Genomic DNA, 18955 nt, shown 5'->3' on the forward strand with positions numbered 1-18955 from the left:
AAAGCAAAAAGGCTGAATTTACAGTCATAGTTGCAATGTTTTTTCAGACACCAGCAGCAAGTCAGAAAACATCTGGAGACCTCAGGCAAATACATTTGGCTCTAGAATCTGGCATAAATTGGCCATCAAAACAATGCCATAGAGATGGATAGAAATATGTTTGCCTGAGATAATTTTTAAATCTAAATATCAATCTACTTGAACACACTAATAACTTTCCCAGTGTAAAATAGGAATTCGTAATTTTGGAGCAAATTTTTGAAGGCATAAACAACCCTTGAAGCACCAAGTTTAAAAGGGAAGCTTTGCCATGATTGTTTGTGGCTGATACATTATGTTTAGAGCTCTGATAAACTGTATATTTTTAAAATATGGTATGACTCTTGCTTCCCTGGACAGGCCTTCTTAACCACAAAGTAAGAGTTTTCACAAACTACAGTTAAAATGAAGAGAAAAATAACACAGAACAATGTTTGGATATAGTGTGCTACAGTAACACAACTAGTGAAGAGATTTTAATATAGCACAGGATGCTGCGCTGCATAGAGCACAGTGTGATCACTGTAATCATAACCTCATAATATGTATTCTCACTGGTGTAATGAGGCAGGTCTACTTTACTTCATTATACTTTGGGTAGCAAAATTACTAATTTATATTTTGAGTGCTGGGGTAAAATATGAGCATGGGATAAGTTTAGTATTTTTCAAAAGGACAAGATTATGAATATGCAATTTAGAGTAAGAGAAAGATGAGAAAACACAATAAAAGAAATGGAGAATACTATAAGTTTATTAAAAACCTGGAAGTCAATGTATTTACTTATTTATATATGAGGTAAAAGACATGGCAAAAAGTTGCAAATATAAAAGAATACTTACTTGTGCAGCAAAGGATCAGAGAGATAAAAACTATAATCATACAAAGATATAATAGCTATCACTGCCACAACTAAATAAAGTTCTCTACTTTCTCCTACCAGTTGGTAACATTTAATTCAGTTTATTGAGCATGAATGTCTAGAACCATGATACAGCTTCTGTTAATTCATCAAATAATTCCTTAGGCTAATAAAACAGTTATAGTTCAAGACATTTGCACCCCAACAAAGGAGTACAAAGATTGAATGAAATTTAATAATACTGAAGAATTATTATGAAGAAAATTATTTTCTGGACTAAATGCTATTAAGTCAATTTAATTCCTTGATCTATTTTCTGTATACTACATATAAATTGATTCTAATATTTTACATTTATTCTAATATTTTACATTTCCAGTTGTGTCTCTCTGAAAATATTTTAATTGGCATGAATTCTTTCCCATTGAAACTTTACAGTGATGATTTGTGACTCATTAAGCAGTAGTTTGCTCATATTAATTTCTGCCAGTATAGTTTTCTTTTATGGTCATTATTTCTATAAACCCTCATTAGGCTGGCCAAATGTTTCACAGTGTAATTTTGTCAAAGACATTTGATGCTCCCACTAATTTTTAGCCAATAAAAATTTTTATTCTGTGCAGTTGTAGGCATTGCCTGCTGATTATTCCTGTGAACCAAATATATAAGTGAGAATTTGTGCTTACTTTAGAAATTATATTTATGAGTTATTTTAAGTATAGGAAACTTTAAAGAAGGAAAGAAAAATGGTCCGTGATGGCAACTCCCATATAATTTCTATGGATACTAAAAGGCAATACATAAATAATTCATACGTATATTTGGAAAATGTGAACAGATATAAAACTGTAAGATTAAAAATGGAAAAAGCTCTTTCCCCTAAGTTAGCCAGTATCAACAGTTTTGCGTACATTATTCATAACAATGTAATTTTTGTTGGTAAGTCGTTCTTAGGTAATTATGGAAAATTGATGTCACTTTTAGGAAATTGAGAGAGAAATGGAGACTGAGGGGTCCCGAGAGTGGGGGGCAGTGAGAGATGGGTGAGACCAATTCAAAAAGGAAGGCAAACAGTATAGAAGGCAGAAAACAACATCAAATCTGTTAAAAGCTTGATGGAGGTGGGAGGAATAGAACCTGTGTTTTCTTCCCTCCATAACTGTACCTTTTCATATGTAAGATGCCAAGTACAATTGAAATAACTAAATATATGCTATTACCTATTTGACATAGCTTTCAGATAAACTAACTAATTAAGGCAAACAAGTTGAATGGAATCCTAGAGTCAGAAAATCTGGGCGGTCAATTGAATTTTTGACTGAATGGATTTAAGTGACCAGATGTTTGGGTATTGTGTATACAGAATTTTGACTTGAGAGCCAAGAAAAAAAGCAGATTAGTATTTGGCACTCATGCAGTTCAGTCTGCAACTCAATTATGTGGTTTTGCACATGAGAGAAATTCAGTAAAGGCTTGCAGGCTGACTGATGAAACTATTTGACTACATTTTTCTTTTTCAATCAATCAGTGCTTTTCGTTACTGTAAATAAAAAGTAATCTTAGATAACAATATCCAAAAGGATCAACTGATACCATCTGGAAGATAATATGTCCAAAAAAGCAAATATGCCTTTTGGATTCTCTGATATGGTTTTAAATTTCTGCTTTCCTAGTTTTTGGATTATTATGTTTCTACAAAAAGTTCATTTCTTCTATTTTTTATAAAAAGCTAATATTACAGAAGTGTATATTTCAATATTATTCCCAACTTAATTTTTCCTTCAGATATTTTGAAATTCTATAGAACTATCAATTTTCAACTCATTCTGTTAAATGTCAACATAATTGTCCTCATTATTTCAACATCTCGATGTGAGTTTGCCTCAAGTTAGAATGCCTTCAAGACATTGCACTGCTATTACGTCTTCACACTTCTTTCTTAAGGAACAGGGAATAGCAATAATTTTTTAAGGAAGATTAAAGTTATTAGCTTAGTCATAAGATTAGAAATCATATTAATACATTCCAATTGTATTGTGAGTGGCAGTATAGGGTAATGGTTAAGAGCATGGACTTTGAAGTCAAACAGATTTGAATTCCAATTCCAAATCAATTCTTACTTAGTAATATTATTTACTCTTGACAAAAAGTCCCTTAACCTTTCAGTCTTGGTTTTCCCATTTATAAATAGAGATAACATCTAATCCATGGTCCATGATTGTTGTAATAATTATGTATATACAGTACAGGCATATTTCACAAATATGAAAATATGCCTAAAATATACACATACATGTAAATAATTATACAGGTGTATGTGTATATGCATATATATTAGGAAGGGAGAGGACATGTAAGAGAGAGAGTGCTCACGCACTCTAGCTTGGCATAATGCTGAGCACATAGTAAGCACTAGGTGAGAAGTAACTCTTGTTATTAAGTACTCAGGTAATAAAATTCTACTCTGGGCATTCTCCAGTTTCCTATAATGAAAAAAAGCAAAGCTTTTTTCTTTTTTCCAAACAGATATATCTGGATTCAAATTTAGTTCTGCAATTGGCTAGCTACATAACCTTGATCAAATTATATAAACTTTCTAAATCTCAAATTCTTTAAATGTAAAATAAGATTAACGAAACTTACTTTGCAGATTTTTTTTGGGGGGGTGGGGGGGCAGGAATAAAAAAGTGCATAAAGACATGGCACAAGTCTGACATCTGGAAAGTGTCCAGTATGCATTTTTTTCCTCTATAATCTTGTACATATTTTTAACCCTAATGTCTTTTTTTATCTTTTAAGTATATAAAAATTGCATATATGCCCTTCTTAGTTGTTGTGTAGATTAAGTGAGATAATATGTAAACTGTCAAGCTAACCCCTACCACACAGTTGGTTTTTAATGCCTTTCAACCTCACTTCCCTAAGAACATATGAAATCTACAAAAACACCAAAATAATGTAGGTCTGAATGTAAATGACATCCTGAATATTTGCTCTACAAAGAATTATATTCCTAAAAGCCTAACCCAAACCCCTCGATGTTAAGGTGGAAAGAGTATTGAGAGAAAACTGAGTCTATTTCTCCTTCCTCACCAAGTTAGTAATTTCTAGTTGTTGGTTCCATAGGCTGTAATTCGTGGGAGGATCAGGGATGTACCTGGTTTGCTTACCCTCACATTTCTAATACCTAACCAATTGTTTAGAAAATCATAAGCATTCAAAAAACATTTGTTGAATAAATGAGTAAAAGTCGCTGCCAGCAAGGCTCCAACCAGATTCATGTAGAATCAGGCTTCATGTGAGTTGAAACAGCAAGCCTCCAAAGTAAGCCTTTTCTCTCCTGGGACACCCCATGCATACTCCGGACCTGTGTTTCTAACAACCTCCTGATTACATGGTCATTTGACCATCAAAATTACTCTGTTTCTTCGACTTCAGGAGGTTCCCCACTAAGAACTATTTGCATATATTTTGGAATTTGTCAAAATTACCATATTTCCCTAAAGAGTCTGAATTAATGAGGTTTTCTAAATTCATTTTTTATGATTGATTGGTTTAACCTCTGAACAAACACATTAAAGGCAAGCGATAAAGCAAAATAATTTCTTAAAATGGAATCTACATGTAAATTTGGTCTTGTAACATTTACACACAAGGTGACAATTTCTGATGCAGTAGGAAGCATTACAAATGTCCAGAAATCAATTCAGCCATTAGGAAAAAGCAAGAGTTGCTAGGAAACCACATTCCAAATAAGGAATATTATAGTGGTGACCCAGACAATTACCATATGCCTGACATGATATCAACAAAAAGCTTAACATACTTTGAAAAGCACTTGTGACACTGAATTGTTAGTACCACATTTGCAACTCAGGTGATTAAAGAGTTACCTTCCAGTGTCTCAAAAATTCAATTGTAGGAACAGAAAAATACAAAACCAAAGTGAGTTAATAATAATGAAAGATTCTTCCTAGGGCTAACCAAGTTTTTTCTGCATATTTCTCTGCATATTTGGTACACTGTGTGTCATGATATTACCAAGTTGAATGAAGCTTATTCAGTTTTTAAAATAATCTACTTTTTAAGTCCATACCTTCTATTTCTATGTGTTTGTATTGAATGTATGCATATAAAAAGACTTTAAAGATACATAAAAATGTAAAATATGGCTATAATTGGTTGGTAAATTATAGGTGATTTTAACTATCTTCTGTAATACTAGTTTTCAGAGATTTTTTTTGTAATTTTAGAAAACTAATAAAGAGATTAAATAATTTTTAAACTTTTATTTGAAACGAGATATGAGATCTCAAAACAACAGGTCAAAAACGTAAAAGCTAACTAAATCAATAGTGTGATTAGCATGCAGATAGCACATTACTGTCTTATGTGTTGTATCTTGCTATTTTCATATCATTTTTCATATTGTAAGAGTTAGGCTACTCATGTTGGCCTATATGCATATAGCCTTAAAAGAGACTGAAGTGTCAGTAAAAGATTAAAAACCCATTCAAAAACACCTAAGAAAGGGACCATATGATAAAGATAATGGGCTAACCTACTAAATGGGTTGATGAAATCACATTTACTGTCTCTACCGGGGAAAAAAATATTGGCAGATGGAGATTCCTATTCTTTACATAAACGTCAGATAAATAAAAACACGAGCTTCCTAACTGCTTGGAAGTTTCACACTTCTAAAGCACACCACACAAAAATCAAATAAAAATGAGTGACTTTGCTAATATAACTTTTAGCCTCTTCTATGGACATTGTATCAGTAGTCTTAGTGGGACACTGGAGACAAGAGGCAGGAATAAAATACATGAAATAGATTATAACTTATTTAAAGGTAGTTATCCTCATAGTGATGATAATATTTAACTAACTAACAAAATACTCAAACCATGTCTCCACTAAAGAATGTATTTTTCTTCCAAAAATGAGAAAGTCAAGACTGTTGCACAAAATCAAACTAAGCAATTTTGTGCTTTGCATGCACAGTTTCATGTGAATCAGTTTAGCTTTTTTTTCCATCACTCGGTTTTGTTTTTTCTTTCACTAACTTATTAACTATTCTTTCTTGTAGCATAAATATGCAAATATCTTCACAAAAGGACTGCTTGGGAAATCTGTTTGACAAATATCATAATAAAACTTTTCAGTAAGACTAGCATTTTTAGAAATGTATGCCTGATAGACTATTTTATAGTCTGAAAATATGATTAAAATTCTGTGATTATATAAAATTGGAATCTTTCATGATTACAGATAAAAGCTAAAATAAACTAGCAGTGGAATTCTGTCTCATTGACATACACATCACAGATACAATATTGTGTTTTAAATCATTATGCTGATATCTTACGGAGGAATTGTAAGGTATTAAGGATGCTCTGTCTAATGAGGTTCAGCACTATAGCATCATGTCAGACGAGTAATTCTATAATTAAAACAAATAATGTGCTCAGTAAGTAGATCTGTCTATAAATAAATTTGTGTATTAAAGTTCAGCACTATAGCATCATGCCAGAAGAGTAATTCTATGCTTAAAACAAATGTGCTCAATAAATAAAAATAATTAAATAGAATATGACCTAATCTTTAAATTCAATGACTACCCTATGAAATAATGTCAATATAAAACGTTTAAATATGTAGCTTCTGCATTACAATCCACAACAAACAATAAACAAGGGGAAAATATAGAAAAAAAGCAGAGCATCATGACTAATACATCCCCCACCCAATCTGGCCAGTGATTGCAGTTTACAAAATGATAGAATAACACTCATTTTTTTCACATAACTGAATTTAATCAATGTCAATCTCTCTCTCTCTTTCTAGATAAGGTATTGTTATGCTGTCCAGCACAGGCTGGTGTCTAACTCCTGGATTAAAGCCATCCTCCCTCCTCAGCTTCTCCAGTATCTGGGACTACAGGTATGCCCCCCTACCACCACATGCAGCTAGAATGTCTCTTACTTTCTAATTTAAAAACAAATTATTTTATTTTTGGATGGAATACCTTTAAAATAGAGAACTTACTTCTACTTTTTCAAAGAGGACATCTAACATACATTTAAATTTCTTGAAGACTAAAGCCATGAAAAGTCTAACTTTAATGGAATATTCAAGGCAATAGGAAGATTTGACAATATAAATGTTATTTAACATGCTTTTATTTAATGTATACACAGTATATACATTAGAAGCTCTGGTTAACTATTTTTTATGCTTATTTTCTTCATTTACAAACTGGAAATAATAGCAATAATTCCTTCACAGAATTATTGTGAAATTTAGCATATATACATATAAAATAGCAGGTTATATCATTTGAATTACCCTATGCTGGTCAGCTAACAAAGTAATGAAAAATTATTGTACCAAGATATGGCAGAAGATAAACCTGAGAAGTGAAAAGTAAATTTGGTGGTGCTTTTATCCTATGGGCATCTTCTGGCTCCAGAAAAGGTAATGGAAAGGTTGAGAAGCTGAGCAGCATTTTTGACAGCCAGGGCTAAGGGAACATAAACTGGAGCCTAAGAATTCCTAGGGCAAAGACCTTAGAAAGCCCTCCCCACTTTGAGATGGGACCATGACCACAGGTATAAGGGTAATACCAAAACATAGAGGTGAACCAGAAGTAGACAGGTCCTCACAGAGACCAAAACCCAGCTTTAAATCCCCTGATCGCTGACTGCTAGAGCCCCTAGTCGCTTTCAAGAAGCACACTAAAATTTCCCTGCAAAATCATCCTAAGTCTTAAATTATTTCTATAATATTTTATATACAATCTCCAGCATTCAAACAAAAAAAAAGTGTAATTAGTCACACAGGAAACAAGTAACATGACTGAAAATTAAGTGAAAGAACAAATGATGTAATAGACTGCAGGAGTTCTAGAGACTGACTTACCAGGAGAAGCATTTACAATCATTACAGATGATTTATTCAAGAAAATAAATAAAAACGGTATGAAAAATTTTGTCAGATAAATGGAACTGCAAAACACTATAAACTGCTATAATCAGCATTTAAGCATCAAGTGGATGAGTTTAATAAATAATTTTTACAACCAACTGAGGGAAGTATTGGCAAGCTGGAAAATAGATCTAAGGAGAGTATGTAGAATGAGGCATTGATTATTAAAAGGAAGCAAACTACAGAAGAGACTCATAACTTTGCTGGTACACTCACAAATATTAATACTTTAAATAGATACTTTTAAAAAACAAACACATTTATAGTTCCAAATAAATTTACTATGCAAAATGATAAATCTATCGGAAAATATATCTATCTAGTCCTAAGTTTCACCAGTAATATTATACAGTATTTTTCCATATTACTGTTACAATAGAACACTGACTTATGAAAACTGCCACTATATGCATTATCTAGGAGATTAAAAGCAAATTTAAATACTCCTAATTGATAAACATGAGAAATGAGGATAACTGGGATCAGTATCTTAACAGTAATTTTATATAATGCCTATGTAGTTTTTTCTGACCCCTTAGGTTTTTCTCCTTATATGTTTTTAATCTCAATGTGATTAAAAAGTACTAACTTGAGTTTTATAAATAAATAATTATCAAAGAATCTTAGAAAATTAATTAGGTTACCAAATACAGTCGACCCTGTGTATCCACAGGTTTCACATCTGCATGTTCAACCAACCATGGATTGAAAATATGGCATTAAAAAATAAAAAAAATAACAAACAAAAATAACAATTCAACAATTAAAAACTACAAACAAAATGATATAGTATTACAATGATTTATATAGCATTTACTTTTTGTTAGGTATTATAAGTAATATAAGAGGCTTGCAGCCCTTATATTAAGTAGTGTTGTACATGCATACAACCTATGGACATCCTACCACATTCTTTAAATCTTTAAATCCCCTGTAGATTACTTATAATATGTAACGTGTTGTAAATAACGAGTAAATAGTTGTTATGCTGTATTATTTAGAGAATGACAAGAAAAAAATGTCTATACATGTTCAGTACTGAAGCAACTATCATTGGCCTACCTACATTTTTGACCCACAGTTGGCTGAATCGGAGGATGCAGAACTCATGGATATGGAGTGCCAACTGTAATTAGTTTTTCTTTTTTCTAAATACAGTCTCAGGCTGAAATCTGATAGGGTTAATTAAATATTGCAATATTTCCAAAACCCAAATCCCTCCAAATATTAAAATAACAACATCAGGTTTCCTTTGGAAATAGCAAAAACTATTTAAAAATTAAAAATTATTAGAGAATAATTATTGCATAATCTCAAAAAATCCTGTAAGCTCATTAAAAGTTGAAGCTAAAAATTAAAAATTAATTGGAGAACAATTATTGCATAATCTCAAAAAATCCTGCAAGCTCATTAAAAGTTGAAGCTTAAGGAGCTGTAATTTAATGTGTTACAATACATGTAAATTGTACATTAATATTCCTGCTTTTGCACCAGTCAGTAATACTAATGTGTTTAGCAATCTCAATTGCAAATCAGGGAAATGCTATGAGTCTTTTTCTCATAGCATTTCCCTGATTTGCAATTGAGATTGCCAAACACATTAGTATTACAACATGATTACACATTGTTTAACTCTAGTTCACAATGTTTCCTGCATACTTGCCTCATTATATAAAATGCACTGTCTTTGAACTAATGAAGAAAATTTGAATTTGTATGCCTATGAGATAAAATTTAATGAAAATAGTTTTTAAACTAAGTACAGAATTAAAAGACATTTGGACATACTCAATATTCTTCAAAAGCCTTAAATCGTGAAAATGCTATTTGTCTTTCTCATATACCCTAGGTACATTCTCTAGTTAATCCTTGACCCAACTTCCCTTTCCCTATCAACAGTGTTTTTTAAAGAAAGAATAAATCATAGGCAGTAATAAATATTTGGTTATTTTAATCAAAGTGTGGTTAAACTATTAGTGTAAGTTAGCCAGTCAGCACTAAAAACTATTCAAAATACCTTTGGGTTCACAAGATTAGAGAACTAAAGTAATACATTTCTCTGGTGAATTCACAATATAGCTAGTGCAAACAAGGAAGAGAGAATACAAATATAATTTTACTTTTCAATTGTCTACTGTTTAAAATTTAAAAATTCAGTCCTGGCATGGTGGCTCATGCCTGTAATCCCAACATTTTAGGAGGCCGAGGCAGGAGGATTGCTTGAGGCCGGGAGTTCACGACCAGCTTGGGCAACATAGAGAGACCCCCATCTCTACTAAAAAGTTTTTTTTAAATAGTCAGGTGTGGTTCCACATGTTTGTGGTCCCAGCTACTCCAGAGACTGAGTTGGGAGGATCCCCTGAGCACAGGAGGTTGAGGCTGTAGTAAGCTGTGATGGTGCCACTGCACTCCAGCCTGGACAACAGAGCAAGACCCTGTGTCTCGAGGAAAAAAAAAAAGAAAATCAGATTCTCCCTTGGGAAGAATAAAAAGGAAATAGTCATAATGCTGTTCTTCCATATTTTCAGCCAGCAGAAGAAATATCATATTGATCCAGGGTGAAAAAGTTCTACTCACTTTTTATAAAAGCAGTTCTAATTAAAGTCAATATGAACTGATTTTTCAGAATGTATTGTATAGATAGACCATATTTATGAATGCTTTATAGATATAGTCCAGAAGTAGCCTCTGAGTTTCATTAGAGTACTTATTGAACAATAATTTACTTAAGTATTTATAGGCTGAAAAAACAAAATGCTACATTCTCTGGTTATTTTCAAAATTAAAAAAAAATAAATGCAGGCAGTTTTACAATTAGTGAGTCAAGGGCATTACCAATCATTTCCAAGCAATTGTATATGACAATTTTGGCTCCTATTTCCCATCATTACAGGATGCCTCAAAGGTTCATAAAACCATATACAAATTATCAATTTACTTTTCAAAGTTTGGATTAAGCTTTAGTCAATTATTGCTATTATAATAACTTGTAATTTAAATCACCTAAAAACTTACATAAACAGTAAGCTATCACATATCAACTCTACTACAACACCCCAGCAGTTTCATAATAAAAGATTCTCTCAATAAGTTTGGAAATGTTCCCACAGCACCAAGCTAGAAGGCAATTTAAAATCAAATTAATATGCTGAAAAATAATCCCAAATCATGCAAATACTATAAATTAGTAAGGAAGCTAAAATTACTAAGGTGGTTTATTATTTTGAATTCTCTTTCTGCATTCTTATTAAATCTTTATGGATATTTCCTCTTCTGATTTAATAAGACTATCTGATTCATAAGAAAGAGCTAATATTAAATCCCACAAATGAAAATATTGATGAACACACTGTAAAACACAATTCCCTGGTTTTGTTCTCGGGTAATTTAACTGTGCTATGACAATGCTAAATTCAATACAAACATACTCTCCATAAAAGAAAATCCAACATCAAAAACAATCCCAAATGAGAAGCCTGCCCAGCTGGTAGGCTTGAAAATTTAAGAACTGATTAGATCAATCTGGAATGTCTATATTTGCAGTGTGCAGCGAATGTGAGACAGTATTCCTTTTGTTTGTTTTCCTGGCAGTGGTAGAAGTACCATTCAATAATTATTCCCTGAGGGAACTTAAACTAGATTTTTATTTTTAATGCTCCATATTTTCCCATTTTCATCACTGGTAGGAGTGGTTAGAAAACTCTCTTTCCACTTTTAAATGGTTAAATATAAACATATATGTGCATATTAAAGAAGAGTAATAAAATAAAAAATTTTATACTATGTTTATTTTCCCTATTGTATCCTCTTACTTCCCATATCTTTCCCTCAGAGATAAGCACCAGCTTGAATTTTGTGTTAATCATTCCCTTTTTTTTTTACACTTTTTGCCATCAATGCAGGTATTTCTAAATAGAATTGTTTCCATTTTTCCAGTTTTAAACTTTAGTTAAGTGGAATAATACTGCAGCATTCTTTAATGACTTGATTCTTTTGTTCAAGATTATGTTTTTGACATTCATCCATGTTGATGTCAGTAGCTGAGGTCTTTCATATTCCTAACTATATGGTATACCAAGGTATAAATATAACACAGTTTATCTATCCTACTGTTGATGGATATTTGAATTAGCTAGAGTTTGAGACTGTTACAAAAACTATTCTTGTGTGTGACTTTTGCTACACGTGCACAAGTACTTCCCTTGTACATGTGTAAACGTCTAGGAGAGGAAATGCTGGGTTGTAGGACATGCAAAAGTTAAACTTTACCAGGTGATGCCAAGTAAATTGTACCATTTATACTTCCACTAGCTATGGGTGAGATTTCCTGCTGCTACAGATCCTCACCAACAGTGGCACTGTCAGACTTTCAAAGTTGTGTCAAACTAGTAGGGAGAAATGCTTATGATAGTGTTGTAAATTTCTATTAATTTGATTACTGACAAGGTTAACTAGATACTTATTGATTACATGTGTCACAAAAATATTCTCCTAATTTGTAGTTGTATTTTAATTTTTTAGTTCTTCTTAACAGGAAGCTTTTAATTTTAATGTTCTAAACTTTTATTTTATGATTTGCAAATTTTTGACCTGATAAGTTCACAAAAAATCCTTCCCTACTTGTCAAAATTTTCTAATGACAAATTTATAGTTTTATAATATGAATTTTTACATTTACCTCCCACACCAAGAATTGATTTATATAAAGATTCATAAAGTACAATGCCAATTTCAATTAGTTTTCTTCATGAATAGCCAATAGTCCCCCAAGCATTTATTGAATGCCTTGTCCTTTTCACACCAATCAATGTCACTTTTATAATTTTTTTTTTTGAGATGGACTCTCGCTCTGTCGCCCAGGCTGGAGTGCAGTGGCGCATCTCGGTTCACGGCAAGCTCTGCCTCCCGGGTTCACGCAATTCTCTGCCTCAGCCTCCTGAGTAGCTGGGATTACAGACGCCCGCCACCATACCCGGCTAATTTTTTGTATTTTTAGTACAGACAGGGTTTCACCATCTTGGCCAAACTGGTCTTGAACTCCTGACCTTGTGATCCACCCTCTCAGCCTCCCTAAGTGCTGGGATTACAGACGTGAGCCACCGTGGCCAGGCTGTCACTTTTATAATTTATCAATTGCTCTTTTTCTCTGATGCCCTGCAGTCTCGTTAAGATGGGTTTAGTTTTGGATTCCTATGGTTTAACTTTTGCAGAATTCTTTGGAATTACTGTGTCTGGGTACTGATTACTGTGTCTGGGTACTGATTGACATCTTTTAATAGTTCCTGAAAATAATTCTCTTTTTTGTATTCACTCTGTTACCTTCATTTGGAACCTCAATTGAATATATATTACATCTTTCCACTCTCTCCGCCCTGTCTCCCACATATTTTATATTTTACATTCTCTTATTCATATTCCCCATTTTTAAATATCTGAACTTAGTTATTGATAATTTCTTCAGTTCTTTTAGTGAACAAGCTCTTGCTTCATCTATGTCTAATCTGCTTTTAAACTTGTCCACTTTGTTCTCTCTTCTTTTCTTAAGCATCGTGTTGATTGCTTAGAAGTTCTCTGATTCTTTCCCAAGTCTTGTCCCTTTCTCACAGTTTTCAGCTCTTTTTATTTCTTATAGTTACGTTAAAAATTGTCATTTTAATTCTGTGTCTGATAAGTTTGATATCTGAAAACATCCCAGGTATGTTTTTTCACATCTGTAATTTCCCCCGGTTCTTCCCCATAGTACTTTGTTTTCATGTGTGTGTGGCTTTTTTCTTTTTTATTACTCGTTTTAATAACCTTTATCTTCCAGGTGGGTTAAATGTAAAAACCCATACTATAAAACTGCAAATTAATCATTAGGAAATTCTGACTTAAGTCAGGAAGAATTTTTTGTGAACTGGTCAGGTCAAAAATTTACAAATTATAAAAGAAAATATGTATCATTTAAAACATTAAAATTAAACCTTCTGGCTTATCAAGAACAACTAAAAGATAAAAATACAACCACAAACTAGGACCTTATTTTTACAACACATGGAATCTGTGGAAATAATTTGAGGATAGGATTGAAGTTGGCATCCTCCAGGGGGGAATAGTATTTCCTAGTTTCCTTCTATCATTGCTAATAACAGGGCTCTTAAGTTAAATTCACCAATTACGTTTTTTTTTTCAATCTACACACATAGTGTAATTGTCATGTTTTTCCCGTTCCTGTGAGCTCAGAGAAGTGCCTAATAGTTTTTTTAAAAATATTTTTTAATATATTTAACCCAATATTTTCGTAATTTTAATCAATGGATTGTTCAGCGTCCCCAATCTGCTATAATGCCAGAACTAGAACGGTACTCATATTTTTAGCCATTTCCTGCCCCCGCCCCCCTGTTTTCTTAACTCTTAGCTGGTAAGCTGTTATAAAAGGGTGGACTTGAATACAAGTTTACTTCCCCAAATATAAGATTTCTGATTTCAAAGTAATGACACTTCTGGGATCCATCACTGGGCTCAAGCAGAAATATGGTAGATGACCTCATTCATTCCCAGAGGTAAACCTCAGATTACAGAAGGCCATCAGAACCAAGAGTACAACACACCAGGATCTGGACTTTCCACTGTTTTTAAAGTTTTCACAGTTACTAGGCTGCAATCTTCAACCTCTGCCACGAGAAAAACTCCAGAAGTAACTCTGAGGTCTGATGTTTCACAAGGAATACCTGTATACTATCTACAGGAAGTTGTGCAGGTCCTCCATTTTCTTGCTTTTTTTGTGTTTTACTTCTTGGATTACCTCTAAAACTCCGAATCTCATCATCATCATTCTTGCTTGGATTTGGTGACCTGGTCACTGACAGTAAGTTCTTCCCTTGGGTCTAATCTTTTAGCTCTTTCTTTCCTCCACAGTAATTTGCCTTCCACAAACCAATCTTGGACCTATTCCATTTGTTCTTTTCCTGGATTTATGAGTTATCTCTAGTCACTCCTTGGCCTCCTTAAGCACCCAACTTGTCTAGATCTATAAATTACAAAAAGTAGAACTTGGAAGGGAATTATTTGCCTCCTCCAGTTAATGGTGCACTTACTACTCTAACTAGATTGTTGGGAGGGTTACCTGAATCGGTCTTCCATCAGGTGTCAGCACCTCTTCTGAAAGTTCCATCATCTTCAAGGCCATCAGAGCAATGGGTTTAGCATGGCAGAGGCTTTTTCTGTGGAGCCCTGCTGCAACACAGTAGGCATCACCTATTGTTTCCACCTGCAGCAATCAGACGAATCAAATGCAAACGTATGATAATGAGCCCAAAGAGAAATGATTAGTTATCTGCAATCACAAATGTTGCTGAAAAACATGTCGGCAAAACATCAATAAATTAAGCAATTAGACTACTGTGTATAATCACAGCAGAGTTTGCAAACAGCCACAGTCAAATACTGACATCTCACTCCAGGGTTGTTCATTAACATTATCACTAGAGATGATCATTGAAATTAGGAACAACTATAATATAAAATAATTATCCCCCACGAAAATAGAACTGTCAGTATTTTGCCTAGATAATTTCCAAATAATCGCCTTTTCCAGAGCCATCCCTTCATCTCCTTCCAACTTTCAAGTATTCCTTTGGAAAGTATTTTTTTCCCAGTTTTTCCACCTGAAGAAAATTGTTCCACACTTTTAGATATATCTGTAATTTTTCATCAGATCTGTTCTTTCTTACTCTTAAAAATTGCAATGCCTAATGTTTCTTAAATATTCATACCCCATACCATTGTGTCAACCACTTTATGTATATTGCCTCATTTTATCTTCACAAATATCCTACATGAAAGAAACAAGTATTGGGTCAGGTGCGGTGGCTCACTCCTGTAGCCCCAGCACTTTGGGAGGTTGAGGCAGCGGATCACGAGGTCAGCATATCGAGACCATCCTCCAACATGGTAAAACCCCATCTCTACTGAAAATACAAAAATTAACTGGGCATGGTGGTGCGTGCCTGTGGTCCCAGCTAGTAGGGAGGCTGAGGCAGGAAAATCGCTTGAACCCAGTAGGCGGAGGTTGCAGTGAGCCGAGATTGCACCACTGCGCTCCAGCCTGGTGACAGAGTGAGACTTGGTCTCAAAAAAAAAAAAAAAAAAAAAAGTGGCACATATACACCATGGAATACTATGCAGCCATGAAAAAGGATGAGTTCATGTCTTTTGCAGGGACATGGATGAAGCTGGAAGCCATTGTTCTCAGCAAACTAACACAGGAACGGAAAACCAAACACTGCATGTTCTCACTCATAAGTAGGAGTTGAACAATGAGAACACGTGGACACAGGGACAGGGACATCACATGCTGGGGCCTGTCGGGGGGTGGGGGGCTAGGGGAGGGATAGCATTAGGAGAATACCTAATGTAGATGACAGGTTGATGGGTGCAGCAAACCACCATGGCACGTGTATACCTATGTAACAAAACCTGCATGTTCTGCACATGTACCCCAGAACCTAAAGTATAATTTTTAAAAAAAGGAAGAAACAAGTATTAGTGATATTTGAAAGATGAAAAATTGAGGTGCAGAGGCCCATCCGTAACCATATAATTGAGAGTTAACAGCTACCATAGGGGTCTTTCCAGACCCTCTTCTAATTCTATTGTCACATCCATTCTGAATGTCCATTGCTGTTAATAAATATTTTAAATATTTACCCCAGGTTAAAACTCCCAAATTTCCAAAGCATAGAACATGGAATAAAAGTTCTATTACTTTAGAGAAAAGCTCTCTAATTATCCACAATAGAGATGGTGGTATTAATGGCAAAAACTGCAATTACTTTTGCACCAACCTAATAAAATCCTCAATAGTTTTAATATTATTAATTAGGCTGAAGTGATGAAAAATTGTACTAAATGCACAATTCCAGTGTCACTTTTTCTGTGATGTGCTCCATGTTCCTTCCTTTAGTTTTTATCAAATAATTTCTCAAAGAACTAATCCTTTCTTTATTCTGTTTCCACAGCACTTCCACATCTTTCTGCTTTAACGTTCAGCACAAGCTATAATCAATATGTATCTATATAAAGTCAATACATACCCCTGGCTACGATGTGAGCTTTTAAGAAATGGGACTATGTTCAGGAGATCAAGACCATCCTGGCTAACACGATGAAACCCCACCTCTACTAAAAGTACAAAAAAAATTAGCCGGGCATGATGGCGGGCACCTGTAGTCCCAGCTACTCGGGAGACTGAGGTAGGAGAATGGTGTGAACCTGGGAGGCGGAGCTTGCAGTGAGCGGAGATCACGCCACTGCACTCCAGCCTGGGCAACACAGCGAGACTCCATCATCTCAAAAAAAAAAAGAAATGGGACTATGTTTTTTTCATCTCTGTATTCACAGAGCTTAGCATAATGTCTATAATATAGCTATTTATTAAATATCTCATATTTATTGAATATTTGCTAAATGAATAAGTCAATCAACCATGCTAACCATAATCACAATAAGTAATTTTCACTGTTTGCTTATTTTCATCATTCATTTTATGAGCGCCATCTAGATCTGTGTGCTATGTAGATCTGTATAGGAAAAATATGCGTCAGTGATGGAGATGCTTCCAGCATAAATATACCAAGAATTATTATAAAATATTCTGTTATTTTTAATATCAAAAATTAAATTTCCATGTAAAAGCATTCCAACACTACAATATTAAAAAGATATACTGCATGAAATTATATGAGCACTAATTTAGGGAATATTATGAGAACACTTAAGAAGCTCATGAGACCAACAGTGCAAAACTTATCACTTGATCATCAGGAAATATGCATTAAAACTGATTCAAATACCCCCAGATCTATCATTATATTCAAAAATTTCACTTTAAGACCTGTTTTCTGATGCCAGAAAAATGAAAATAAAATTATACTATAAGAATAGAAAGACAATGCAATATGAGTTGGCAAAAGTTTTATTCCAAAGACTAAAATATACTTCCTGGAAATAATTCTCACTGAGGAAGACACCCTCAAAGAATAAACATCTAAAATGTGCCTATTTACCATTTTACCCCTAATAAGACAATGTTCTTTGCTAATCTTCACATTATCCCACCCGTTCATATTTGTATACACTTTGAAAATCTATGATGCTATTAGCTGTGTACTTCAAAACTTATTTCTGGTAGTCAGATATCAGAACATATAGTCAGTAAATTGCCTGCACAAATCAAAATGCTTTGCAGTAGCTCTGAACATCCAAGTTCCTAGAGCACAATCACTTCCTGAAATGTCTATCACCATCATCATCCTCATCAGCATCTCAATTATCTTTTCAGAAAAAAAAAATGCATTGAATTCCATTAAATATGTATGACTAGAATTTGCACAAGAATACATGGAGATTAGTTAGTTATATGTTGCATTTTCTCCTTAGGAGTATGTACTCTAATTGCATAGAAAAGTTAGACCAATATGTTACCAACTGATACATAAATGAATGAAGTAGAAAATAAATGTGGGCACAATGTAAATATGACAAATTCATATTACAATCCATACATGATTGTATAAAACTTTAGGCGTGGTGACTGACACCTGGAATCCCAACATTTTGGGAGACCAAGGCAGGAGGGCTGCTTGAGTCCAGGAGTTCAAGACCAGCCTGGGCAACAGTGAGACCTCAATCTTTACAAAAATAAAAATTATCCAGGTAAGGTGGACCTTACCTATAGTCCCAGCTATTTGGGATCGCTAGAGCCCAGGAGATCAAGGCTGCAGTGGGCTATGATTTCACCACTGCACTCCAGACTGGGTGACAAAGCGAGAACGAGACCTTTCTCTCTTTCTCTCCATAGGTGTGTAAACTAAATATATATATTTAGTTTCCAAATATTAGAAACAATAGGACCAAAGAGGTAGGGAAGACACAGACATCAAAAAAACAGTGACACATATTAGGAAATGAAATTCTCACAATTATTCATAAATATCCAACATACAGAAACCTAAAAAATGTTTTCATAGGCTGGGTTAGATTATGATACAGTAACAATTTAACCTCCAAATCTTAATGCACTAA

The 18955-nt window shown here is 33.8% G+C and overlaps 1 protein-coding gene and 1 long non-coding RNA gene across 6 annotated transcripts in view; one reads left to right on the forward strand and one right to left on the reverse strand.

Moving 5' to 3' along the window:
* LOC107967205 (uncharacterized) overlaps nucleotides 1-18955 on the forward strand; it is a 609392-nt gene that overhangs the window by 583736 nt on the left and 6701 nt on the right. For all 3 annotated transcript variants that reach the window (XR_010147667.1, XR_010147666.1, XR_001707532.3), the window contains 2 exons: nucleotides 6752-6847; nucleotides 16891-17124. This is a non-coding gene — a long non-coding RNA (uncharacterized LOC107967205). The remainder of the gene's footprint in view (nucleotides 1-6751; nucleotides 6848-16890; nucleotides 17125-18955) is intronic.
* The window catches only part of GUCY1A2 (guanylate cyclase 1 soluble subunit alpha 2), a 344946-nt gene that overhangs the window by 86307 nt on the left and 239684 nt on the right, over nucleotides 1-18955 (reverse strand). For all 3 annotated transcript variants that reach the window (XM_016921913.4, XM_522169.8, XM_016921914.4), the window contains exon 6: nucleotides 14997-15140. In XM_016921913.4, the coding sequence (XP_016777402.3) occupies nucleotides 14997-15140 (144 nt within the window). The remainder of the gene's footprint in view (nucleotides 1-14996; nucleotides 15141-18955) is intronic.

Source organism: Pan troglodytes, chromosome 9 (assembly GCF_028858775.2).
Source record: "Pan troglodytes isolate AG18354 chromosome 9, NHGRI_mPanTro3-v2.0_pri, whole genome shotgun sequence".
NCBI classification, from domain to species: Eukaryota; Metazoa; Chordata; class Mammalia; order Primates; family Hominidae; genus Pan; species Pan troglodytes.